This window comes from Elgaria multicarinata, chromosome 7, assembly GCF_023053635.1.
Source record: "Elgaria multicarinata webbii isolate HBS135686 ecotype San Diego chromosome 7, rElgMul1.1.pri, whole genome shotgun sequence".
Classification (NCBI taxonomy): domain Eukaryota; kingdom Metazoa; phylum Chordata; class Lepidosauria; order Squamata; family Anguidae; genus Elgaria; species Elgaria multicarinata.
The window spans coordinates 4,533,072-4,560,305 of record NC_086177.1 but is presented as its reverse complement, the minus strand read 5'-3'; the positions used below and the strand labels follow the sequence as shown (position 1 = coordinate 4,560,305).

Genomic DNA, 27,234 nt, shown 5'->3' with positions numbered 1-27,234 from the left:
GAGATATTCCATTCTCAAGTTGTGCTATATCGGAGGACTTGCCTGAAAGAAGCAAACTGAGAGTTTCTTCTTTTTTGAGAATATTTTAATCAAGCATGTCTAATCCTTTTTAGTTTCCCTCATTACATATCTCTTGAATGTCTGCAGCTGCTATGAAGCACTTTGAAAACTGTCTATGGAGTGTGTGTCCTGGGCCCCAACAGTTGTCAAACTGTTGTAAAGCACTTTAAAGCAGTAGTGTAGATCCTGCCAAGATAACCATGGCACAAAGCTAGTCCCCTGCGGCTGGAATGGAAGTATGAGGATGGCGCTGGCATGGTGTTTTGATGAGATTGCATTTTCTGTGCCTCCCTAGTTGTCCAAAGACCTTGAATTAACAGAAAACCATTACCGCCAGTATATTAAGTGGCATCCAACAGTGCCCTTCTATTCACAGAAGGGCGTTTGATTCATCAGAGGCTTCCACTAGCGGAAGGAGAGAGGTGGTTTCTGCTGACGCTCCCTCCCCCTGCAGCCCCAACCCTCTGGAATAGCATGGGAGTCTGGCACATATTGAGGATCCTAAGTACCTCAGGAGAGGGCATTTCTTAACCTCCTAACTGAGGAGGAAAATATGTAAGCCGTATTTGCTGAAGGCTAAAAACACACACAAAAAGAACAAGAGATTGCCTTCAAAGGGCTTTTCCACAGGCATTTTTGGAATGCAGAATTGTGCCATTCTTGCCAAGTTGTATATAATCCAGCTGTCTTCTCTGGTGGTGCATCTCCTGCAAAGGAGCTTCATTTTCCCTGTATCCCCAGAGCCATGTCATTAGTATGATAGTGAGTGTTGTGTGAGACATGGTTGCATGTGTCACACTCACCTACTGGATAGTGGTTGTGGCATCACTTGTGACAACCAACCAAACTCTTACCTCGATTCTTGTGCCATTTTGTAAACTTTTAAACAAAATGTTTGGTTTTTCCTTTAAAATGTTCCTTAGAAACAGAGCATTCTACTGCTATACCCTGAGAATGGAACATGGTGCATGGTGTTGTTTTTTTAACATAGTGCTGATCATCAGCAAAGTAACCCCAGGGATGATGGAAGCCTATGCTGCTTATTTTATCTATTTTATTTTTACCCCACAAAACTGGCACTTAAGGTGGCTTACAGAAACAATTAATATTGATTAAAACAATAAAAATTACATTAAAATATAATAAAAACATAACAATGATAGAAAATGTATTATTTTAAAAAAGCTCCCAATGCAACAGACCCACTTGTAGGCTAAAGGCCTTCTTAAATAAAGTGGTCTTTGCCTACTGGCAGAAGGACAGCAGAGAGGGAGCAAACTTAGCCTCCCTTGGAAAGAAGTTCCACAGCTTAGGAGCGGCCACTGAAAAGGCCCTCTCTTGGGTTGTCTCTGAAGGCAGCAGTCTCAAAGGAAAGAAGGTCTTAAGAACCAGGCAGGCTCATGTGGGAAAAGGAGGCTTTTCAAGTAACCTGGTCCCAAGCATATAGGGCTTCATAGGACATAGCCAGAACTTTGAATTACCTACCCAGAAGTATACTGATGTCTAGTGAAGCTGCTGTAACAACAGAGTTGTGTGCTCCCTGTAACCAGCCCTGGTCAACAATCTGGCTGCAGCATTCTGGAGCAGCTGAAGTTTCTGATCAGTTTTTGAAAGCAGCCCCATATAGAATGTGGTACAGTAATCAGCACGGGATGTAACAAAGGCATCTGTGACTGTAGTCACATTTGGAATAGGCACATTTAGCGCACTAGCCTTAGCTGTGCAAATGTAATTCCTGGCCACTGCTCAAGGCTCAGTCCAGGAGTATACCCAAACCGTGAGCCTGAGTCTTCAGGGAGAATGTAACCCCACCCAACACAGGCTGCATCCCTGTTTCCTGGTCTGCCTCTCAATTAACCAAAAGCACCTCTGTTTGTCTGGATTAAATCTTCCTCAAGTTCATTACCGACATCGGGCACCAATTTAGAATCAGAACAGCTTCCTTGGATTTAGATGGAAAGGAGAGGTAAAGTTGGGTGTCATTGGCATACTTGGTGGCACTAAACCCCAAAACTCCGGACAATATCTCACCATGTCTGGCTATAACTACAAATCCAGCAGTTCATCAAAGAGAACAAAAAGAAGTCACAGGACAATCCTCCAGTTTTTGAAAACTGACAAGGCCTTCTTTTTGAAGTGTGGCTCAAATAATACACCAATTAGGGATGCAGATGAACAAAAACATGATGAAAATTATTTCAATTTAAAACTGTGTCCATTTATAAAGTGTTTGCTGCCACATTGGTCCATTAGATTAAAACATCAACGGGATAATGCCTTAGAATCATAGAATAGTAAAGTTGGAAGGGGCCTATAAGGCCATCGTCTGACCCCCCTGCTCAATGCAGGAATCCACCTTAAAGCATACCTGACAGAGGGCTAGGGAATTGGTTCCATTGTCATACTGCTCTAACAGTCAGGAAGTTTTTCCTGATGTCCAGCTAGAACCTGGATTCCTGTAACTTGAGCCCATTATTCTGTGTCCTGCACTCTGGGATCCTGGCCCTCCTCTGTGTGGCAACCTTTCGAGTTACAATTTTTTTTAAAAAATTGCAGCATGTATTGTAAGTCAAGCCAAAGGGCCAAGCTTTTAAATATTTCTGAGTTGTAAATCTCTGGGTTGTAAAGCAGCAACCCTAGTGCAGATGTAGAATCTACAATGCAATCTTTTGACTACTAAACCCCAACATTTCACATACTTGTAGGCATTGGTAATGTCACAGTCTGTTCATTCTACCCCTTTCCACAAGGGCAAATAAGCCAGCCAGTTGAATCCAGACAAAAAAACAGAGTAATGATAGCAAGGGGTATAAGAACTCTCATAGTCAATAGGGGCTTAGCCACCTACTGTCTGTAAGACAAGGCAGAGGGGAAACAGGGCAAAGGGAATCTGTAGCCAGCCAGAACAGCTCTTGTACTAGCTTAGACAAAGTATGGCTTAGACAAGTTTACAGGAGGCAAAAATAACACAAAGTTCTAGGGTGGCCTTGGGTCACATACAAGATAATGTATGTGAAATACATGGTGCACTCAGAAGTCCTATAAAAATGCAAGACATTAGTAGTAGTAGTAATAGTAGTAGCAGCAGTAGTAGTGTTCTATAGTCCAGAAAGTCTGGAGATTAGCTAAAATCATGTACCCTGGCATAACCTCTGGGTGCCCTCCTTCTCTTGATTGCCAGGATTGTGGAAGCAAGATGTATGATTAAGATGCCTAAAACTGTTTACTCCAAAATCTGGCTGACAATTAGATCTTCACACATCAGTTTTGCATTTCTGCTATTTTTACTCTTTCCCAATTAAAAATGATAAAACCAAATAAAAAGCACATTGACTTGGTTCACACACAATGCTAACCCATGTTATATTTAACCCATGGGTTGTTGAATTCTGGACTATGTGTGGTTCACATGTAATGACAACCAGGAGTATGTATGAACCCAGCCACACTAACTAACTATGATTTGTTAACCATGAGCAACTCAGAAAAAGAACCCATGGTTTATTTGTTGCGTTGCGAACTCTGATTTGTTGTCATTATGTGCAAACTCAGAACCATGGGTTGTTCATGCCAGACTACAGAGGCAGGGGGCAAGAGTAATAAAAGAAAAGAAAAGCAGCCACTCTACATGCCTGTGCTACAGCACCACAAAAGCATTTGGGATTCAGGGAGGAAACAGGGAAGGGAAACAAACACACAGGGACTGAGAAAACAAACCGTGATTTGTTCGATCATCTGCCAAACAAACACCAAATCCTGGATTAACCATAGATTAAATGTTTAGCATTATATGTGAACAAGGTCCGTGTCAGCAACCAAAATCAAATGCTAGATTTCAGTGAATCAATTGGTTTGCTGGAAATTTCAAGATAAAAATGTGGCGATGCAGTATAATGAAATGATACTGTTCATCTCACTTGCTTGTACTATACATGGCAAAGGAATCCTGCTTTAACCAAACAACTCTCTATATGTCTACTCCTACATAAGCCCACTGATGTCAGTGGGACTTTTTCTCAGATATTGTGCAGTTTAGGTTTTGCTACTGTGTTGGCCCTGTTTGCTTATTCCTTGCTGAGGAGTGTGTGTGTGTGAAGATAAAAAAGTATGAATCCTGTATTTTATTAATGGAAGTAAGATCTATCTCTGAAAGAGAGCTCAGAACTGTGATCCTAAAACCATATCCTTTGGAGAAGGTCCATAAATGAGAAGAGACTACTCATGTACAAGCTATTTAAATAATGAAACTTCAATGGAAGCTATAAAATTTAAGGACCATTCCCCAAGTGAAGGTATCTGCATTCATTAAATACTCCTTATTTTCTTTATCTACATCTGCATCTTGGATGTCAGAGACATAAAAACTCCTTTGTGAAGAATATGTCAAGAAATAATAAAAACCTAAAATGAGATGTATGGTAAAAACAAAATAAACAATAATGTATTAAAGAAACAGAATCTCAGGGGAAAGAGTACTTACACTTTTCTTTTATAACAACTAATTTAGATTCTGAAGCAGGTAAAACTTGGAGTACATTTGTTGCTCCTAGGGAAATTAAGGTAAGAAAGCAGTTTAAAAAAACCTCCTTTAGTGGAGTAGAAGATATTGGTCCAGTTAGTTACGTAGGTTGGGAGAAGAGTGTTTGCAGGGCACAGGAACTCTGAAGAAGTTTTGAATGTGTCTAGTGAATTTGCCTCTAGTTAAGCCATTTGTATAATCAGGCGCACCCACACCTCTTCTAAGGGTGGAAACAAGAATACTCTCTATAGAAGCATGTGCTCATGCTGCACTTGCAGTGTACTGGCTGAAGTTGTCTTGCTTGAATGACTCAGGCCTGTTGTTCCATGGAACAACTGCAAACCCCAGCCCAAAGCTCTTGGTAAATTCTGTTAGCTAGGGTGACCATATGGAAAGGAGGACAGGGATCCTGTATCTTTAGCAGTTGCATATAAAAGGGAATTTCAGCAGGTGTCATTTGTATGCATGCAGCGCCTGGTGATATACCCTCTTCATCACAGCTTTAACTGTTGTGATGAAGAGGGGATATCACCAGGCGCTGCATGCATACAAATGGCACCTGCTGAAATTCCCTTTTATATGCAACTGCTAAAGATACAGGATCCCTGTCCTCCTTTTCATATGGTCACCCTACCTAAGCAAAATATCCTGGGAGGGTAGGTAGGCATATTGAAGCTTCTGGCACAGCTGCAGCCAACAGTTCAGTCTGGGTCATAGGACCTATTCAGGAGTTCTGAAACCACACAGAGTAAATGTTGGTTATAACAGGAACAACTCTGCATGCTTCTAAACAGTAGGGGGCATTAGAGTATGTGTTGTATCAACAGCCACGTGTGTTGTTCCTCCATCTTGTTGCCCTGTAACTTGATCCGTTTCCTTTCTCCTACACCCTCTCCTTCTTTTTTCCTTTCTGCTTCTGCAACAAGCTTACTAAGAGCTTTATCACACTAGCATTATACTGGTGCAAATCACTGCAAATTGCGTGCAAGGGACTCCGAAGTTTTCCATCTTATAATCTGCTTTTATTGTGAAGTACTCTGAAGTTTTCCATTTTATAATCTGCTTTTATTGTGAAGTACTTTGAAGTTTTCCAGTTTATAATCTGCTTTTATTGTGAAGTACTCTGAAGTTTTCCAGTTTATAATCTGCTTTGACTGTGAAGTACTCCCAGGCATCCTGCTTTAATTGTGCTATAAAGGGAAAAGAATCGAGGTATTTAGCTACTAGATTTCGAGCGAATCATTTGTTGTTTTCCGAGCGGCCACTGGGGGCGCAGGATCATGTTTAAAGAAAAATTAAACAAATGCTTACAGCTGCATAAGTTTTAAAGATAAAGACATCACAATTGACACAGTAACAGATATTAAGGAGAGCTTTAAGCATACCAAATTTGAATCGGATTGGGTCATCCGTTGATTTTTAAAGATTTTTTACATTTCCCTCCATAAATCCATTTCCTGGTAAGCAAAGGATCTTAGGAGCGCTGCCGCCCAGGGTGTGATTTAGTAACAACAACAGCAACAACGGCGACAGCTTAGTGCTGTAGGGGATAATTCGAGGGAAACAGGTACGTGGGATGAAGCTTTTACACTCATGCACCCAGCTTTGGGGGATAGGGGCAGGGGTTTATATTAAAATAAGTTTTAAATGTCTTGAGAATTAACACAAATTAGGACTGCAATGACTATGTATATTTTTGTTTGTCGAAAGAAAAGAAAAATACACATTCATATTTGTCCAAAATATAGCAACATGTTTTTGAACCACTGTGGCTCCTCAAAACAAGAAAGTGATTTGCTTCACAAACAGAATACAATCACACAGGATGGGAAAAGATGCCCAGGCACCCCAGGGAGAGAAGGATTAGTCCACACGTGGTCCGTGTCAGCTTTGCATGTATTCAGTCATAAATGCATTCTACCCAATTTCTTCATCATTCTGTTGTTGTTTTAAATGCACACAAATTTGCATTTATTTCCATATGCAATGTTCCCTAACCATCTCATTTCTCATGCAACTTTCCCTAATATACACATTTTGTGTACAGCATTCCCTTCCCCTCATTTCTTTCTGTTTTAAAAAAGATTCAGATTTCAGTTTAATTTAAAATAAAGATAAGAACTCTGCCAGTTAGGCATTTTCACTGAAGTCAGGCTTCCCTCTGTAACAAGGCTACAAAACACAAGCCTTAAAATTAGTGCTGCGATTTATTTATTTTGATTTCTCGTGTCAAAAGGAGAGGTCAGGAAACGCGCACCCCAACAGAGAGCCTCCCTCCTCCCTCCTGCGAGTAGTTCCCATTGTTAAGCCCAATTCAGAGGGACAGGAAGAGAGAGTAAGGGAGGGGGGGAGCAGCAGCCCCTCCACTACGCTTAGATCCAGGCCCATGACCTGCTGAATTACTGCCTGTCACACAGATGTAGAGACTCTTGGAGAACAGCAAGTCCAGACAGTCGAAGCCAGACCTGAAAGCGAGTGCTGTTCAGACTCTAAAAAATCTTTCCACCACTAGAGGAATGTGGATTGGGGTCCTGGACTGGAAGCATTGCAAGTGGATTGTACTCTAAATCAACTGGAAGCATAATATGCCTGCTTTGTACATGAAGCTAAATTAGCCTGCCATTTGTATGAAAGTAATTATCTTTTGTAAGCTGCCTCAGGAGGGCTTTGTCCTGAAAGCCAGTGTAAAAAAACTTTAAATAAAATTAAAATAAAATAAATAAAGATCTGTATATTTGAGAAAGAATGTTTCATTCAGTCACCTAAGAAAATTGCGCAAACATCAAAAGTATTTCTCGGGTTTTATCCAAGTCCTGGCCGCTACTCTGTGTATGCCCTTCCCCCAGCCTATGTGACTGTAGGCAGGTGAACACTCACAGGAGCTTAGGAGGAGAGACTCTGGCAGGATCTTCACTACTGCTTTAAAATGGTTCATAACAGTCGTGACAACTGCTGGGGCCCAGGACACATGCCACAGACACTTTTCAAAACGCTTTCAAAGTGTTATATCCTGCTTGGTGTAAATCTGGCCTCTGCCTCAGGGTTAGCTTGGTCAGACATGTGTGGAGATTGCACTTCTCTCCTGTTCCCAAGTCTCAGAAGCTTCAGGGAATACATCATTTATCCCTAAAAACCAGCTGTTGGGTTTTTTGCACAAGTAATTCCTGACATCCGGGACTCAGATAAAATGATATGAAATTTCAAGGGGGCTCTCAAATGCCCTACAATTATGTCATTTTCTAACTATAGCACAAGCAACACTGAAACTCACAGTGCAATACCACATAGATCTACTTTTATCAGCTTAGGCTGATATACCAACTGCGCCCTTATCTGGACAGAGATAGCCTAGCTACAGCAATCCATGCTCTGATAACCTCTGGTTTGGATTACTGCAATGCGTTATACGTGGGGCTGCCTTTGAAAATGGTCCAGAAACTTCAACTGGTACAAAACGGGGCAGCACGGTTACTAACAGGGACTGGCTGGCGAGTCCACATCATGCCAGTCCTTTCCCAGCTTCATTGGCTGCCAGTCCAGGTCCGGGCCCGATTCAAAGTGCTGGTATTGACATTTAAAGCCCTAAACGGTTTGGGGCCAGGTTATTTGAAGCAACGCCTCCTCTCGTATGTACCTGCCCGGACCCTAAGGTCATCTACAGGGGCCCTTCTCTGTGAGCCCCTGCCAAAGGAAGTGAGGCAGGTGGCTACCAGGAGGAGGGCCTTCTCTGCTGTGGCACCCCGGCTGTGGAATGAGCTCCCTAAGGAGGTTTGCTTGGCACCTACATTATATGCTTTTAGATGCATTTATTCTTTTTATTCTCCCAGCATTTTAACAGTCTATAAATACATTTTAACTTGATGTTTTAAATTTGTAATTTTGCATTGCTGCTGTTTTTATCTGGTTGAGCTTTTATATTGTATTTTATATTATGGTTTTATACTGTTGTTTTATATTTTGAATGGTTTTAATTTTTGTGAACCGCCCAGTGAGCTCCGGCTATTGGGTGGCATAGAAATGTAATAAATAAATAAATAATACTGGGACGGAAGTCCAATGAAGTTCAATGGGGCTTACTCTTAAGAAGCTTTGTGTAAGATTGCAGCCTAAATAGATCAGTTTGGTTCTCATTTCTAACTCACCACTTCTCACGCTGAGGCTGCCTTGGACCGTGTCTATGCCCAGCACATTCTCTGCTTCGCAGCTGTATTCCCCTGTATCTTCCATTTTCAATTTATTGAATTGCAGTCTGGAATTTTTTCTGTAAAACAAAAAACAAATAAAAGAGAGACATTTTAGTTGCAACCCATATGGTAGGAAAGGCATTGAAAAGCATTTCAGATTCCTCATAACGTGGTTCTTGGTGTGTTTTTGAATTTGATATATTTTAAAAGACTGTGAACGCAGCACTGAAACTGGAAAATTCCCCAATGCCAGCTTCTGGAGGACAGGAATTATTCTGATTTCTATTTGCTCGGACTGACCTGGGCTCATCTGAGGTGATTCCATTTAAGTCAGTATTTTCATGAAATTGGGTTTTCTCCTACTGGGGCAAACGCAGAGCTCCATCCAACGAGCGTTTTATTGCACACTCATTACTGGGCACTCACGGAGTTTGCTCAGGTCCCTCACATGACCTTGTCTGCCTCCCGCGCGCCTTCCGCCCCTTCTGGCCTTCCTTGCGCCACAAGAAAAACCTCAGAAAGTCTGAAATATTTTTAAAACCAGAAGTTGCGGCTCTCCCTGCAGTGTGCAGGAGAAGCAGCGGGATTAGAACGCCCGACTGAATGGGCCTCGTGCTCGTTGTTTACTTCCTGTTTTGAAACAGAAAGTAACTGAGCAACGAAACCAGGAGCGGAGAAGCGACGGTAGGGAGCGTGTTTTCCCATGTGTGATGGAGAGTGTAGTCAGTAAAAAGGTGTATGCATTAAAACAAAAAGGCAAACAGCACCTGAAACCACATTAGTTGGGGTTGGGTGGTCAGAGTTCCATGAGAAACTGAACATCATGAACTGTGCAGGTGCAGGGCAGCAAATGGGCAAAGGTTTGCTCCCTGACCATCTGCTCACTTCCTGTCTCCCTGAAGTTCAATGGAAGGCAAGGAGTTACTCCAAGTAGACATATTTAGCCAAAGCTCTACTCGTGTCTACCCTTTCTGGGCAGGAATAAGGGTCATTTGAGGGGAGAATCACCCTTTACACTCATTAAACCTAAGGGCACATTCACTGGTCCAGAGATTTAAAAAACAGAAGGCAAAGAGATTACTCCAACCCCTCTCTTTATTCGTACTCTGTAAAGTGCAATTAAAGGCAGAGCTGGTGCCAGACTATTTTGCACCTTAGGCAAGGTGAGCTACTTTCACCACCAACCCACAAAATACCAATTTTGATTTTTGAGAACATATATTTCGTAGAAAAAATAAGCACAAAACTTGAAACTGCTAAATTATTTTAAAATGCAAGAAATACGTCATGCCAATTAGAGCAAACAAATTGGAAAGGAATGTCTGTGGGTCTAAAATGCATTATTGAATAGGAATATCACCTCCAAATCATCCCCCCCAACTCCAAACAAACACACGCATGAACATACGCATTTACTCAAAGACCCCATGCTCCCCATTCACCCATACATTCTCTCTCTCTCTCTCTCTCTCTCTCTCTCTCTCTCTCACACACACACACACACACACACACACACACACGGGGTGCCATCTCGCCCACTTAGGTGGGCGAGATGGCGCCCCGCGCCCGCCCAGCCAAAGCGAAGCCAGGGACGCTGGGGTGGGGTGGGGCGGCTTCACATTGTGGCTTCCGGGAGGAAGTCCGAACGTGGAGCCCCACCCCCACCCCCACCCCAGCGTCTCTGGCTTCGCTTAGGCTGGGCGGGTGCAGGGTGCCATCTTGCCTGCCCAGGCCCAGCTGAGTCCTTGGGCCGGGCCGGCTCAGAGCCAACGCGTGTGAGTGCTGCGCTGCTCCCGGCGCCCCTCTTAGCTTGGCGCTCTAGGCAGCCGCCTGAGTGGCCTCTATGGTAGCACCAGCCCTGATTGAAGGCAATGAGTTACTTCCGAGTAGACATGTTTTGCCCACTCCTCTCCTTGGGGCCACAGATTCACAACCACCATGGGGCTTTTCTGCAAAGCTGAACAGTAAAAAAGTCAGGGACTTGCCCTGACTTTTCCAGTGGGAGCATGGTCACCCCAGCTCTTCCGCCATCTGACTTCGCTTCATGGTTGATTCAGGGGCATTCTGGAGGATGGCGCCATACTTGCTAGGAGGCAGGAAGAGGGTGAGGTTGGCTCCAGTACCCAGATAACTGCCAGAAACCCTGCACTCCCTCCTTGGCATGGGGATTACCTGATGCCACCTCACAGGAGTGAAACCATAGGGGTTAGGGGGAACATGGCACCAACTCAGCATCATGAAGACAACCCCCTCGTCTCCACCATTTCGTAACACAACTTTCTCTTCTGCCCGTCAGCGCTGCTCCCCCCAGCCCACACCAAAGGCAGCTGAAGTCACACAGACTCCCAAACTGTGCTGAAGCTGCCATGCAAGTTTGCAAAAGAAAACAGGTTTTACAGCATGAAACCCCATGCTTGCTGCAGAGAGGGGCATGTGCCATGATTGTCTCGGAGGCACAGTAGAATGGGAGTAAATCCCCATGTGCTGGACTATGTACTCGGCTCCAGCTTCTGGCCTTCCAACTGACTAAATGCAATCCTGTCACAGCAGGACCTTGACAGTAACATCTAATCTTGTTCAAAGTTACATAGCAATAGTTCCAATACAGACCCTTGGATGTCTCCGCTGCTTATTTCCCTATTATGAATACTGTCACTTTATTCCGCTCTACTCTTTCTTGTTTTAACTCATCCAGGGCCTCCCCTCTTATTCCATGACTAATACATGTTCTTAACTACTTTTGGTGAAAAAAGATGCCAAAATATAATAAAAGTCAAAGTATATAATCTCTGTCAAATGGCCCCTATGTAGAAATTTGGATTTACTGCAAGAACTCTAAGAAGTTGGTGAATAAAGAATTGCCTTTGCAGAAGCTATGCTGATTCTTCGCAACAAAGTTTGTCTTTCTAAATGATTCACACTTCTATCCTTATGAGCACTTCCTACCCATTTGACTGGAACCAAAGCTTTGAAACAGCTTCTCTCATTTGTGCATAAAACAAATCTATGTGTGGTGGTGGGAGGGGGCGTAATCGGTTGGGTTTTGACACCCTCTCAAAAACCTTTGTTAATTTTCAAGGAATCAGCATTGTCCATGCAAGCCATAAAAGAAGAAGTTGGGTGGGGGGAACTCATCTGAAAGACCTGTGCAGGTGCAAGTCTGTGCATGAACAGGAAGGTGTGCATTTTTATCTGCTAATATGCCCAGCTCCCAGTGAATCATAAAGGGACATGCTGAGAAGTCTGTGTAGCCTTTCAGAAGTAGTACAGTCCCTGAGTTAGACACAAAAGACCCAATTGAGCATTGTTCCCTGGCCCAGCTAGACTAGAGACTTGTGTTCTGGGACAGTGGCACTCCGGTGGAACCACTCACATGTATTAATTACTCACACCCAAACCATAAACATTCCCTTACTGGTAAACGTTATTTGCAGGGATTCATCCGCAACACTCACCGAGGACATTTTGGCACCTCTCATGGTACCAGGGAGACAGTAAAGGATGCATTATAGCGACGAGGGGGATCCCACCCATTCCATTCTTTTATTGTTCAGTAATTTAACTTGGAGAATTAGTAAAATTAATTTGGGTGGGCAAAATGGAATCTTGATGTGCTCACACAATCGCAACAGCAGCACTGACCAGTGAAGCACCAACGGATCCTCACAACTTATCCTACCTTGCATCACTGAATAAAAGCTTCCATTACTGCCACAGATGGATGGATTTTTGGGTTTCCCTATTGTCATTATGGCCTCCTGCTGCTGTACCACAATAGTGCCCGTCTCTTTACATGGGGAGAGAAAGAGGAAGCAGCAATGGCCACGTGGCCCATTCATGGGGCGTTTATATCGTGATGCTTTTCCTGCACCCAGCAGGAAATGGCAACACATTCTTTAAAAAAAAGAGAAGAAAAAAAGATGGGGTCTATTCTGCGACGGAAAAACAAGCAGAAGGAGCAGGAGGCACACGGGAGGCGGATGTCATCGTCTAAAGGATGCTCAAACATCCGTAAGTGGGCAGTAGCGCGCATGCAATAAAACACTCGTCTGACGACGCTGTGTGTGTCTGCTCTAAGAATAATTCTGAACACAAAAGAGCATTCCTGCCACAACTTGATGGTTAGAACACAACTTTGCTGGGCTTACCATGGGGCACACCATGTAATGGAAAGTTGGGAACTGGCACTGTGTCCCTCACCTCAATGGTCAACAAGTCACTGTGACTCAACAGGGGGCCCCGGGAAAGCCTTAGATACCAGATTTCATCCAAACTTTCTGATGCTACAAGGAAGGGAACTCTTTGGCAAAATGACCATCAGATACTGGCAAGAAAACTTTGAACAGCTACATTTTGTACCAATCAAAGTTTCCAAACCAGCTTTAAAGGCAGACCCACATAGCACGTATTACATTAAGCCAGTCTGGATGTCACTACAACATGGATAACTGAAGCAAGGTCTGTTCTCTCCAGATATGGTCACAGTTGGCATACCAGCCTCAGCTAGTAAAATGCTTTCCTGGCCACCAGTTAATGTTGAGTCCAGGAGAATTCCCAAACACCCTCAGGGGGAGTGCAACCCCATCTAGGGCCAGTTGCAAGCCTCCATCCAGAGTAATCGGTATCCCTGCCCACAGAACCTCCATCTTGCATGGATCAAGCGGCTTGTTTGCCCTCATCCATCTCAAACCTACCTCCAGACACTAGCCTCTCTGGGATGAGTAGATGGAAATGAAAAGTCGAGCTGAGTGCATCATTTGCATATTGATGACACTTCAGCCCAAGCACAGTTTGCATGATTATTCAGTTAAACAAGTATTCCTATCTTTAAAAAAACAAAAGTTATAAATTGGCTTTGGGAAGGCAGGAGGGGGTGGGGGAATAGGTTTCTGTTGCATAGGCACTGGATGATGAACACTATGAGAAAAAAATTGCACCGGCTGTGCATGCAGGACGGCCACTCCACTCAAGCAATGTTTGTTCATCCACAGCCTGAGGGTAGAATGCATTTTCATGCATGCATGTTTCTTTCACTATCACAGATGATGATGATGATGATGATGACGGTTTCATCAGTCAAGTATTACATCATATATGAACAATCAGTTTCAATACAGATTTCAATACAGATCCACCTGGACTTAGTTTTATGGATCGTTAACTTACTTAAGATACTTAATTTCCTTTCCCCCACTACCTATACTTTCCATAATTCCGTATATACCAATGGAGTTGTTCTCCTATCTTTTTCTTTATTTACAAAGTCAATACATTTCTTCCATACCCCTTCAAATTTGGCTTTGCTTAGTTGGCCTCGTATTATCCTTAATTTTTGTGTCAGTCTTTCTAAGAGAGCAAACTGGCATACCCTCTGGTACCAGTTATCAATATGGAGCCCTTTACCATCTTTCCAATGCTTGGCTATCAATCATCTAGCCACTAACAGGAGATGGCTTATTAATTCCTTATTTGCCAAATTACAATCTGATCCTCTATATAAATTTAACAGGGCTAGATGATAAGATGGATGAACCCATTGTCTAGTTATTGAGCTAATCTCTTGAAACACTAATTTCCAAAAAATGTTTACCTTAGGGCAAGACCACCACATATGTATATATGTTCCTGTGCCCAAGAATCCCCTCCAAGACTGATCTCTTCCGGCAGGCCTACCCAGTTGAATTTTAAGATGCCTTTTAATACTGTGCTGCTTTTAATAATGTATTCGTTTTAAATGTTCTACTCAATTATGTGTATTTTATGGCATTTGCATTTGTGTTGTACCCCGCCTCGATCCAGAGGGAGAGGCGGGTAATAAATAAATATATTATTATATTATTATTATTAACATTCTGGGGCACTATCATAGATAAAATCATCTGAACATCAGCTAGCCAGCTGTGAGGTGCTGGTTCTAGGAAGACAAAGGCCTTACAACCACGCCCAGTGTGCCTGGGCATTAGAGGGCAGTTGTGGGTGGAGGCGACGAGAGACATGTGGTGGCTCCTTATTGGAGCTAGGAGGGGCTGGTAGCTTATTTTAGGGATCGGCGCCCCTCCCAGCCACCTCTTTGCTTTGCAGCTCCCTCCCTCCCTGGAGACAGTGTGGGCTTGCCGGTTGTCCTTTTTGCTCCCAATCACTTCCTATTGGTTTCCCCCCTGCCTACTTCACACTGTAAGACAACGGGGGAGTATTAAGTAGGCTAATTGGTTGAGCTTGGTCACATTTAATTGGGGCAGGTGTGCAGGCATCAGGAGCAAGGATAAGGTTGGTGAGCATTCCTAGGCACCATTGTGGTGATGGTAACACCTGAGGCCCTAAGCTGGAAGTCCTGTGGCACCAGATGATGGGATAAGGGTTATCTCTGAGGCCAACCTTACTCACTCAGAGTTTTGCAACTTGAGGAGGAGTGACATCGGAATGCCTACCTACCCCAAAAGGGGAATTCTGATGGGCGGTGATACACATGCATCACCTTTCAGGATATGAATGGCTAGCCTGATCCCAATTATGGCCAAGACGTTGACCAAGATAGGATGCCAACCTAGGCCTCCATCTTCTTCTGCAGAATTACAAATAAATGTGGCCCTATTTAAATCCAACTTCTTGTCTCGTCTCCTTATTTCGCCTTCCATTCTGACAACAGGTTTTGTTTTTTCATTCTTCTTCTTTCACTCTTCAGAGGGGTCTGGGTTTAGAATATGCACTGCTACAAACACATATTTACCAGGCAGGGCTAGTAAAAGACTAGGAGGACTCAATGAATGGCGTCTGAGTCCTAATTCCCCAATAGCAACAAGCATGGAGCTTTCTCACAGCCCATTTTGAGATGCAGTGGGGCTGACAAAGATAATATTTATTCCTGATAAAAGGGCATTCTGCTTCAACTCAGTGAATCAACTCAAATTTTTGTGAGTTCCAATAATAATGCCCTATGATTAAAAGTATGCCAATACTCAATGAGAGAGGAATGCTTCTCTTATGGTATTATTGCTAAAACCTTTTGCCATCTCATTCACAGGAGGTAAATTGAGCAGAAGGGAGTATTTTCCTTCCAAGTTCTGTTTCTTTTCTGAGAGAAGCAGACTTGCCCCTGCCTGTTTCTAATTAATGACAGAACATGCAGTTTGCAAGTTAGAGGAGTTTTCCCCTCTACTCCAGTAAATGTTCATTGAAAAGGACAACTCCCGTGCCCAGTGGCGCCAGGAGGCTGTGCAAGTAGTTTGGGGTGAAATAAATTGATGGGAAAGTGGATGATTTGACATACAGGTAATTGCTACTTTCTGCAGCACAGCCTACTCAGGTTCATTATGACCCATCATCACTGGGGGGAAAAATCATTTGGCTTAGGAAATAGGAAATAGAGACGGCTATTTAATAAGAACAGCACTTGGGCCTTAATTGACATGTAACATTCCCTGGAATCAGCCAGCGTTTAAATGTGGCCTCACCGTTTACAGTTTACAATAAGAGAAATTCAGATAAGCATTTGTTACAGGCAATGGCTGTGGGGGTAGCTGCTATTATTAATTCAATTAATCTGTTCTAGTTAGTATATAATTGTGGGTAATAATCGTGTTGTATTTCAAGAAACCAAAAAGATTTCCAATGCTAGCCTAAACCCATTCATTTTACTGGGTCTACTCTAAGTAGGACTAACATTGGATACAACCCATGGGGGGAGTCCATACGAGGGGAAAGCCCCGGGGTGTCTCTGCAGTGGTGCTATGTTGTTTATATCAGGGTTCCCCAACCTCATGCGTTCAAGATGTCTTGGACTTCAACTCCCATCAGCCCTAGCTAGCAGAACCAATAGTGAGGAATGCTGGGAGTTGTGGTCCAAAAGATCTAGAAGGCAAAAGGTTGGGGAAGGCTGGTTTATATGACACAGAAGCCATTGTGGAGCCATCTCAGGGCTTTCCCCCAAAGCTCAGAAATAAAAAAGTCAGGGACTTACCCTGACTTTTTCCGATGCAGCAAGGTGACGATGGCGCATTTGCATCTGTCGCTGTGCCAGAGTCGTGGCAGGGGGCGTGGCCAAGCAGATGGGGACCCCTGATTGGTCACCATCTGCCTGGACAGGGAGGAGGAGGCAGGCCAGCTAGCCAAATGGCCGCTGGAACACCTCCGCACTTCCCCAGCTTGGGAAGGTGAAAAGTAAGGGTTAAAAAAGGGGCACGCGGATGTGCAGCAGTGCCTATGCAGTTGCACAGTGGTGCACAGGCATGGCAGTAGCTCCTTCGGTGCAAACCTCGCACTTTCTTCTGAGCGTGGGGACAACCCGCAGAACCGCAAGCATGGGGTTTGGGGGACTCACAGCACCAATGCGTCGTCGTGAAGACAGCCCCAAGGTTTGCTTGCAGAACTGACAGGAATAGAGCAAACCTAGCAGAAATTATGTAGCAGGAAAAGAGTTACGTTGGCTGTCATACATGATGGGATGATCCTGTTAACAGATAATCTGAATGACCTCTGAATAGAGTGGAGACTGATTCTGGCCACTAGAGCTCCACCCTCCTGGGTTCCAATATTACATACAAGAGCTGGGCGGAACTGTAGAGCGCAGAGGTGTGCAGAGAAGTCTTGTTGAGAAGGACATAAGAAGAGCTCAGCTGGCCCAGTTCAACATTGTATCTGCAATGGTTTTCAGCCAGAGATGACAGCTGAGAATTACTGCACAAACTGCCAGAAGAAGGGCCACCACCAAAGATATAGGGCTAAATCTTCAGTTGTACACATATTATCCCAAATGGCAACACAGAGCAAGTACTGGACACAGGGCAGTATTCTATTTAAAACTACCACTGATGAAAATTATATTGTGCTAGTATAAGCCACCTCTAGCACAACCCCGAGGGCATTTTCCTCAGAAAACCCATTGTGCCAGTATACGCTACTGATGTTGTGCTAGTTTGCGTATGCTAGCACAATGTAATTTACGTGGCAGGTAGTGTTGAATAGGATACTGCCTATAGTATCCTGCCTCACCCTCAAGTTCTCACAGCTGATGTCCTCTGTATTTTGTCTCTTACTTAGGTTCTCCAGCTTTCTTCTGTTTAAAATTACAACAACATAAAAACTACTTTAATGGAGCAGACCAAATATTCATCTAGCCCAGTACTCAGCCAACAACATGCCCCTCAGAAGCTCCAAATAGAGGAACATGGAGAGAGCCATCTCCTGTAGTTTCTCCTCAACATCACATGCATTAGGGTGTGGCACTAATTAGAGATGAGTGGATTTGCCCAGTTCCACTTCTTTATTGTTTCATGGGTTTGTTCCATCCTTTGATCCACTCTTGAATTATGTTTTAACTCGATTTTCAAAAATTAATTCTAGAATTGAAGCATGCAGTTTGACACAGCCTTTATTTCTGCTCTCCAACAGAGAGCACTAGTGGTGTTTCACCAGTGCTGGGATGGTTTCACAGGATTTAGGGTGTTGTAATCTTGCTGGAAAGAGCCTCATGTGGCGCAGACCGGTAAAGCAGCAGTTTCTGCAATTGAAACTCTCCCCACAGCCTGAGTTCGATCCCAGCGGAAGCTGGTTTCAGGCAGCCGGCTCGGGTCGACTCAGCCTTCCATCCTCCCGAGGTTGGTAAAATGAGTACCCAGTTAGCTGGGGGAAAGGTAATAACGGCCGGGGAAGGCAACGGCAAACCACCCCGCCAAGAAAACGTCAGCGAAAGCTGGCGTCCCTCCAAGAGTCAGTAATGACTCAGTGCTTGCACGAGAGGTTCCTTTCCTTTTCCAATCCTGCTGGAATGAAATGTGTCTTCAAATTCAAAAAGGCATGACATCATAGAATAAATGTTTACAAAGTTGGCTATTATTTGGAACTTTTCGAAACAAGTTAGCGAGCACTAACTAACCTTATGCACCGTTATCATTAGTCCAAATAATCAAGTTACTGGATATAGAATGATCATTGGTAGTTTCAGAAAGATGATGATGATGATGATGATGATGATGATGATTTTTTATTTATATAGCACCATCAATGTACATCTAATGACATCTAATTCTTCTTATTTTCTTCAGTTGAATGCATTTGGATATTGAGCTGGATCCAGTTTCAAGGGCATAGAATTGGGCTGGTGGAAGCAGAGCTCTCTGCATCCTTCTCTGCCTTGGCAGCTTCTCCAGGAACCCCCAAATACCCCACAGACAGTGGATGGCACCTGCTGAATGGGACATGACGTGGTGCAAAGGGCAGGGAGGGAAGGAGGAACCCTGCAAAACCAGGCAGGACCCTCCAACCCTTGGCAGCATTTCCGAGCGGCCAAAGGGGCTGCCGTGGGAAGGGAGAGATAGAGAAGTCTGCTTCCATCAGCCCCATTTGTTGCGTGTGCCTAAATCTGAATCCAACTAATGCATTAGAGAAACAGATAAATAAATATCTAGGGTATATCATTTGAGGGAGAATGGATTCTCTACCTACCAAGCCCAGGAACATGCTGAGCTGCAAACAGCATGTTTAATTCATCAGAGCCAGAGGCATGAAACAGAGAGTTGTACAATGCATATTTGCATGTATGGAACTCTCCCCTTTTCTTGTGCTGCCGGGGGCCTTGTTTCTTGGTGCATAGCGAAGATATATATCTTCTTCCTTTGCGCCCAAACTGAGCCTTGGGAGACTGATGTTAATAACAAAAAAATTGTATCTGAGCATGTTCCAAAGGCATCTCTCTCACCACCAGTATCCAGAGCCATCTAGTACAGGGTGATGTGGGAAAGGACTTAAGCCGGGGCACCTTTTTATTCAGAAATTAATTACTGCTAACCATTTTTCAGAGAATGCACGTATACGGTGACAATTATAGGAACAATGTGTTTTTAAAACAGAAGCTACAGTCATTTTTTCAATTTCTTTTACGGTGGAAAGCAGCTGCTTTATACTTACTTCCCATTCCCATATTTTATTCTGATATCTTTGCTCTTTTTCAGTTCTTTGCCATCTTTGAACCATTTGTAGGAGGGCTGGGGATTCCCAGCACTTGCTTCACATTTCAAAGAAACCTTCGCTCCCACATCCGCGGTCAGACTCTTCAGTTTTTTGAGTTTGGGAGGGACAGCTGAAAAGAGATGAGAAAGCAATGTCAGGCCAACCAAGCCGCCAGTCCTCCAACTGCGTATAGCATTAGGAAAGGACAAGAGAAGCCCTCTTGGCTTGCTCTCGGCAAACGTAAAGGCGTCACGCCTTCCTCTACTCCTACGGTGAGCAGCTGATTCCTTATTTAAACACAAGCCCTGAATACCACTGACTGCTGGTTTCAAAATGTCAAAGCAGAGAAGAGCAGGTGCCTCCCACAATCAGCTTTTTGTCTTTGGCACCGAGAGAAAATCAAGTCCCCGTTCTGCAGCCCTTCCCCGCGGTATTCCCTGCTGCACATTTTCCCTACACCTCCCCACTTCCCTTAAGCACTGGATGCCAGCACCCCTTCCTCCCCAAACACAAGAGACACAAATGCGCATCTAAGTGGGAAGCTAAATGGCAGCTTCAGCTCAGGCAAGGGATGCATCTTGCCTTTATTCTGGTGCCGCTGTCACAAACTCCTTTGCTCCTCGTTCATTGTCTCTCTTACCTTTGCTGCGGTTGACAGACATGCTGTTGATTCCACAGCCTGTGCTGATCTGAATGGTAGCATTTGGCTATCGGAAGGGAAGAGGAGGACGACTCTCTTCCTTTCAGTTCAGCCACAATCACTGCAGGGTTTTTTTTATGCTCCTGTGCCTGCCTATTTGTTCTGGGAATGTACTGTACGCTCGCTTTTCTGCTGCCAAGAGGAAAAACGCTAAAACACATCTCCATAGAGAAAACAACTGGGAATACAGAAGGTCATTCAGCTACTCAAAATGAGTTTTCACTCCCGAACAGTAGGAGCCAGACCCCCCCCCAAAAGGAAAATCAACCTGTGAAAAAGGATAAACAGGGCAGAGAAGCACAAGTCTGGGCCACAACAGAGTGAAAATTCAGCAAGCAGATAATTAGAAGTCCCCACACAACCACAACCACCAGATAAACAGCCCCAGCCATCAGGTATCTGGGGTTGCCACCGGGACGATGACCTTTACTGGATGCTTAAGTGTCAAGGGAATTTAACCCATTCTGCACCACGAAGGAAAGATTAACACTGTAGCGCATAGCCAATGCTTCCTAACCGATGTGTCACTGCCACATGAGATGAAGCACAACAACCTTCTTGATATTACTCTTCACTAATGTAATGACATTCTGAATTAAATGTAGTCTTACTTATATGAATGACCTGGAGGATATAAAAATATAATCTAAAATTAAATATATCATCATGATCGTGCTATTTACGTTAGTTATAGCTTAGCATAGCTCTCTACTTGTTTATTGCTTAAAAGATATTTCTGTTACAAAAATGCTGTCATATACAAAAATACATACAGCCTGGAAAATTCTGCCAGATCTTTGGCATTTACAATGTAGAAAGAAGTGCCATTGCTAACGGTGAGTCCTACCACTGAGAAAGTGTTGGAGAATTTCTCCTTCCCCTGGTGAAATTTGGTGAAATGGTCTCCTTAATTTCTCTGCCAACAAACAGGGAGGGGGGGATTTTGAAAGGCCATTTGCACACAGCTGGACCATGAACAAATGAACCTGAGCCCATTTTGTTCAGACTAAAAATTTCAGGCATGAGAGGAAAGAAAAAGTTTGGCCAGGAATGAAACCATATTGACTGGTATTATTACAGTCAGCAAGGAAAACATGCGTTCTTTCACTTGGGAGCTGCCCATGGAAATGAAGCTGCAGCTGTTGGAAGGCAAAGAATTGCCCTGTAGAGTGTCATTAGGTAGGTCCAAGTCACATGACCATTTCTGAGCTGGGCAATTTAGCACAAGTTGATTCTTTTCTGGAAATTTTGCATGGAAAGGCAGTCTTATGAATACTCCTCATAACATAAAATACTATTTACCACGCCACATAAAAAAGATTCTGAGAAAGGATTAAAAAAATTGCCAACAACAATAAGCTTTGCAGAATATTACTCTATTTAAAATGTGGAAAGGATATCTCTAGCTTCCTCACAATGTGTTTACAATAATGCATATTGCAAAGATAACCTCCCTATGTATGATAATAGCTAAAATTCACTATGAAATAATTTCACTACAGGAAAAAATTATATTTTGAAAGTAAAAAAAAAAAAGGAAATTCCAAAACCTAGGTGGAAAGTGCTGGAGATGTCAACAAAATAAGGGTCCATCTACAATGAAACGAAAAACAAAAGGAGGAGAGCATCCAAACCAGGTCCCCCCCACCCCCCCAAAAAAGAAATGGGTTCTCAGGATGCAAATAATTTATTTTCACGAAGCCTGACACATTTCGGCCTGTACTTTATTCGAAGGCCTGTAAACATGTGCTCCTTTGAATAAGTCCAGATTTAAAACAACAGGCTTCTCTATGCTGAGAAAGTGAACTACAGTCATCCCAAAAGCAACATGCTAAAGGCTCGTTTGAGGAAAAACAAAGCACCTTGTAAAGTCATTGCCCTTTTGCAAATGTGTGCTCCTCTGAATAGGCCCAGATGATGCAACTTCCCCTTTCTCCCATCAGTGCTGCTCCCCACAGGTGGCACAGAAGCCAGCATCACAAGTGGAAGTCACACAAACTAGGGTGACCATATTTTGTAAACCAAAAAGGAGGACATCATGGCCGGCCCTCAAGGAGACATGCCCACCCCAAAATGTCCAGCCCCTAAGGGGGTCCATCCTGACACCCAAGGGGTGTGGCCATGGTCACATGATTCTACAGCTCACAATTAAGACAAACCTCTTCTACATAATATGTTAATGTTAAAATCACTGAAATAAAGAACAAGTGAGACATTAAATGTACCTGAAATTAACATGTGTTTTTAGTTGCTGTACTGATTTCTTTGTGGTACATCTTTTTGCTGTCCTTATAAAAGAGAAATAAAAAAGGAAAATCTATTTTCCATTTTTCTGAAAAACAAAACAAAAGCACAGGTCCTGGATTAGAAAAAAACCAAATAGTTAAGGAACACTGTGGTTTGGAGGGGGTACACCAGTGCTAGACTAAGCAGAAAATGGGAAATATGTGATAAAGAAAGATTAGACAGGGAGGCAAAAGGTGCAATCCTGTGTATGTTTAGACAGAAAAAAAGTCCTACAGCTCCCAGCATTCTACAGGCAGAACACATATGATTGCGCCCTAAACTGATTCTTACCCAAACCCTAAGCACAAGGACCGAGAAAACTTCTAAATATTATCAATGAAGTTTACTTACAATTTCAACTTTTAACACTCAGATTCATTTTTTTCTATCCAATACAGCCTGATCAAGTGAAACCTCGTGCATGACTTCTAATCAAAAGCAAGCCTCACTGTGTTTAATAGGACTTATTCCCAGGTAACTCTGAATAGGACTGCAACCCCACTATGAAATATGTGACATTTCATCGTGTGTAGCATAATCCTACTCAGAAGTAAGCTCAAATATGTCAAATACGATTCAATTCCTGTCCCAGTAAATTTTACTGAGGAAAGCATAAAATCAGTGATACTTTTAATTCTGGCATCATGCTGTTCAATAAAGTCTGTAAACTTAACCAATACAGGAACTACTGTATTGCCATTTGTCCTGGGTAATGTAGCTTAGGTTTTTTCTCAGTACTTATCATAGAATAGTAGAGTTGGAAGGGGCCTAAAGGCCATCCAGTCCAACCCCCTGCTCAATGCAGGAATCCACCCTAAAGCATACCTGACAGATGGTTGTCCAGCTGCCTCTTGAATGCCTTTAGTCTGGGAGAGCCCACAACCTCCCCAGGTAACTGGTTCCATTGTCATACTGCTCTAACAGTCAGGAAGTTTTTCCTGATGTCCAGCCGGAATCTGGCTTCCTGTAACTTGAGCCCGTTATTCTGTGTCCTGCATTCTGGGAGGATCAAGAAGAGATCCTGGCCCTCCTCTGTGTGACAACCTTGCAAGTATTTGAAGAGTGCTCTCATGTCTCGCCTCAATCGTCTATTTTCCAGGCTAAACATGCCCAGTTCTTTCAGTCTCTCTTCATAGGGTTTTGTTTCCAGACCCCTGATCATCCTGGTTGCCCTCCTCTGAAGACGCTCCTGCTTATCAAGAACCGATTTCATTGTTATCAATAAATTCAGCTTCAGTTATCTCTTTTTTAATATACTACCTTCAGCATAAATGAAAAGGATGCACAAGAAGGATTTTGAAATGGTGTACTATATTTTAAAATATCTCTAAGCGGTTTACAAGAAATTTAAATATATTAAAATTCATGATATGTATTAAAATACAATTAAAATACATAAAAATATCAAAACATTTATATAAATCATTAATAAAACCCAGTTAAAACCAATGCAATACCATAATTACAAACAAACAGACTTGGCAGTACATTCACTCAGGAAAGGCCTGGATGAAGAAATGGATCTTCAGTTGGTGCCTAAAGCATGCGATGGTTGGCGCCTCTGAAATATCAGGAGGGAGCTCATTCCACAAAGTTGGTGCCACCACAGAGAAGGCCCACTTCCTAGTTGCTGTGAGATAGCAACCTGCAGGCTGTTATACAACCAGCAAGGCCTCCTCTGATGATCTTAATGATCACACAGGTCTGTATTGGGGAATGTCATCTGCCAGGTAAGTTGGTCCCAAGGTGATCAGAGCTTAATCTTCAACATTTATTTATTTAAAACCTTTCTTGGCCACCTTTTAGGACAGAAGCCCTCCAAAGGCGGTTTACAGCAATAAAATACATAAAAAAATATTAAAAGCAATAAAAACATAAACACAATAAAATAGCAGCAAAAATAGCAGCAATAAAATCCCACCAAAAATTATTTAAAATTGCCTGATTGTCACAGCCTTTTCAACATGTCAGTCTAGAAATCTTTTTTAATCTGAGATAAATGTCAGCAACGTCGCTTAAAGTGGTATAGATTGCAAATGTGGGGTCTGTCAAAATTCATGTGGTTTATCAGAACCTTATTTGTTTATTTAACGTATTTATACCCCACTATATAATTCAAGGTACCTTGCAAATATAGTAAAACAACAACACATAAAAACAAAGAAATAAGCCAGCAAACCTAAATCTTTATTCCATCTAATCAGATTGGAGTGATGTAAGGCCCCTTAGTTATGATGATCGCCAAATGTTTTCTGACATAAACTTTAATACAAAAGACCTTAAATAAAATTCTGTCTGTTTCATTTATTGCTGCTGCTGCTGCTGCTGCTATTATTATTATTATTATTATTATTATTATTATTATTATTATTACGCTGATGTAATCAAGAGCCTAACAATGCCTCTGAAGTAAGTTCTGTTGTGTTCAGTGGGGCCTACTCCTGGATAAGCATGCATAGGAGTGCAGCCTAAACCTCTTTTCTACTTTGAAAATATCAAAAGACACCCAGTTTGCATCCAACAACTTCTATAAGAGGTTCCTTATACAATGTAACCCTGTGGAGCATTACATCCAGCATTGCGCGAGCGCACGTCCATGTGCAGAACAGGACTTCTCCCTGCATCCAAATCTGCATCGGAGGGTCCCCCAAAACTCTGAAGAATATTTGGGGGAAGGGAAATCTATTCCACCAGTACTTTTAAAACCTTCTGCTTTCAGACCTTACCTAGAAGTGTTAAAAGAGGAATGCATGAGTGAATTATTCTCTTTCCACGCTTCTGGGTTACACCAAAGTTGTGACTTGTGCATCTCACCAAGAGCTGTACAAACTAGATGCACACTGAAAAACGTGCTCAAGATGCGATTTTCCTTAGAACTACTTTCCTGATGGATTTATGTAGTTAATAAGCCCACTTCTAAAAACCAGTAGATTGTGAACATCCTTTAAATCAGGGGTCCCCAACCCCCGGGCCACGGACCGGTACCGCGCAGGTGAGCTGCTTTCACCCCCCACCCCACCCCAGTGTACCTGGGCGCGGGGCACCATCTCACCTGCCCAGCCGAAGTGAAGCCAGGACACTGGAGTGGGAGCGGGGTGGGGTGGGGCTTCCCAAAACCATCCCCTCAATCCCCCCCCCCCCTGGTCCGTGGAAAGATTGTCTTCCACGAAACTGGTCCCTGGTGCCAAAAATGTTGGGGACCGCTGCTTTAAATTCTCCTTACTAAAATAAAGTACAGCAAATCTTGGGGGGGGGGGAATAGCCCAAAGCAAGTAGAGCTATGAAACTGACCCAAAGTATAGGTAAGCGTGTACCCTTGCTACTCTTTGTAGGAGCATCCGCTTGCTCTCTTTGTCTCTCTCTGCCCTCTCTCTCAATTGTCTCCCCCTCTGCCAAAATTTAGATCATACATTTCTCAAATCACTGATCTGACTTTTTTTTTGTTGCTTCTGTTTCACTGTAAAGCAAAATATACATTGATAGTGCTATATTAGTAATAAATTGATTGAGATAAAGTCATTCCCAAGCAGTAGCATAAAAAATAACACAAAAAGGGTTCTCACCTGATGGCCTAATGGGGAAGAAGCACGAACCACCACTTTAGACATTATATGGAACTGTGGAAAGAGGAAGCACAAGTCACTCATGCATCCTCTTTTCAATGTCCAAACCCACCCATGCAACCTGCTCCTACGCCTACTTGTGTGGCAGCAACTCCCATTGAGTTAAATGAGCTTTGCTTCCAAGTGATTGCACATAGGAGCGTGGTATTAGAAACGGATGTAACTGAGACTACAGCAGAAGAATTCAAGTGTAAATAACCATTTAAATGTATCACAAATAGCAAATAATTAATAGTTGTATGCCACGTGCTACAAGGAGCCTTATCCTTTTTTTGAGCCTATATAACATATATTGAAATGGAGTCCCAACTATTTCTTGTTGTAAAGGCACTAAAAATGCCTGGTTTGAGCCAAGCTTTTAAATTATGACATCAGTACTGCAGTTCTGAAACTCCAAATCCACTTCCATTAACCAGAGCTATTTTCTTTTAATGTTTCTAAGTTTGCTACATTTCACGTGCATTTGAACCACAAATTTTCAATGGTTCCAACTAGCAAATAAATTGGAAGATTTTAAAATTTTAATTAGAACTAGCTGAACTTAGGGCTAGGATTCTATACCTTTGACCTTTACATGACCAGCCTGCATACCTCCCAGTTTTTCTTTGATAGTTTGATTTCTTCTGGTGAGAAGATCCAGTGAGTTCGTACCTCAAGTCTCCTTAATCCAGCTCTATGCATCCATGTTCAGGACTGAATCCAGAAGTACACTATACTGGTGCCACAGAACCCCAAAACTCCAGACAAACTCTCCCAGTGGTTTCATGTATTTGTTAAATATCATGGAGGCCAACATGCAAGCCTGAGGGACACCACAGGCCAATGGCCATGGCATCAAACAGGAGTCCCCCACCACCACCTTCTGTAATACCCTCTCAAAGACAGACCCACCTTACAATGGTACTTCCAAGCCCCATC

At 43.0% G+C, this 27,234-nt stretch overlaps 1 protein-coding gene across 2 annotated transcripts in view; it reads right to left on the bottom strand.

The window, feature by feature from the left end:
* Positions 1-27,234, bottom strand: part of NRG2 (neuregulin 2) — a 188,342-nt gene that overhangs the window by 48,428 nt on the left and 112,680 nt on the right. For both annotated transcript variants that reach the window (XM_063130135.1, XM_063130136.1), the window contains exons 2-3: positions 19,666-19,837; positions 8,722-8,840 (exon numbers count right to left, since the gene is read on the bottom strand). In XM_063130135.1, the coding sequence (XP_062986205.1) occupies positions 8,722-8,840; positions 19,666-19,837 (291 nt within the window). The remainder of the gene's footprint in view (positions 1-8,721; positions 8,841-19,665; positions 19,838-27,234) is intronic.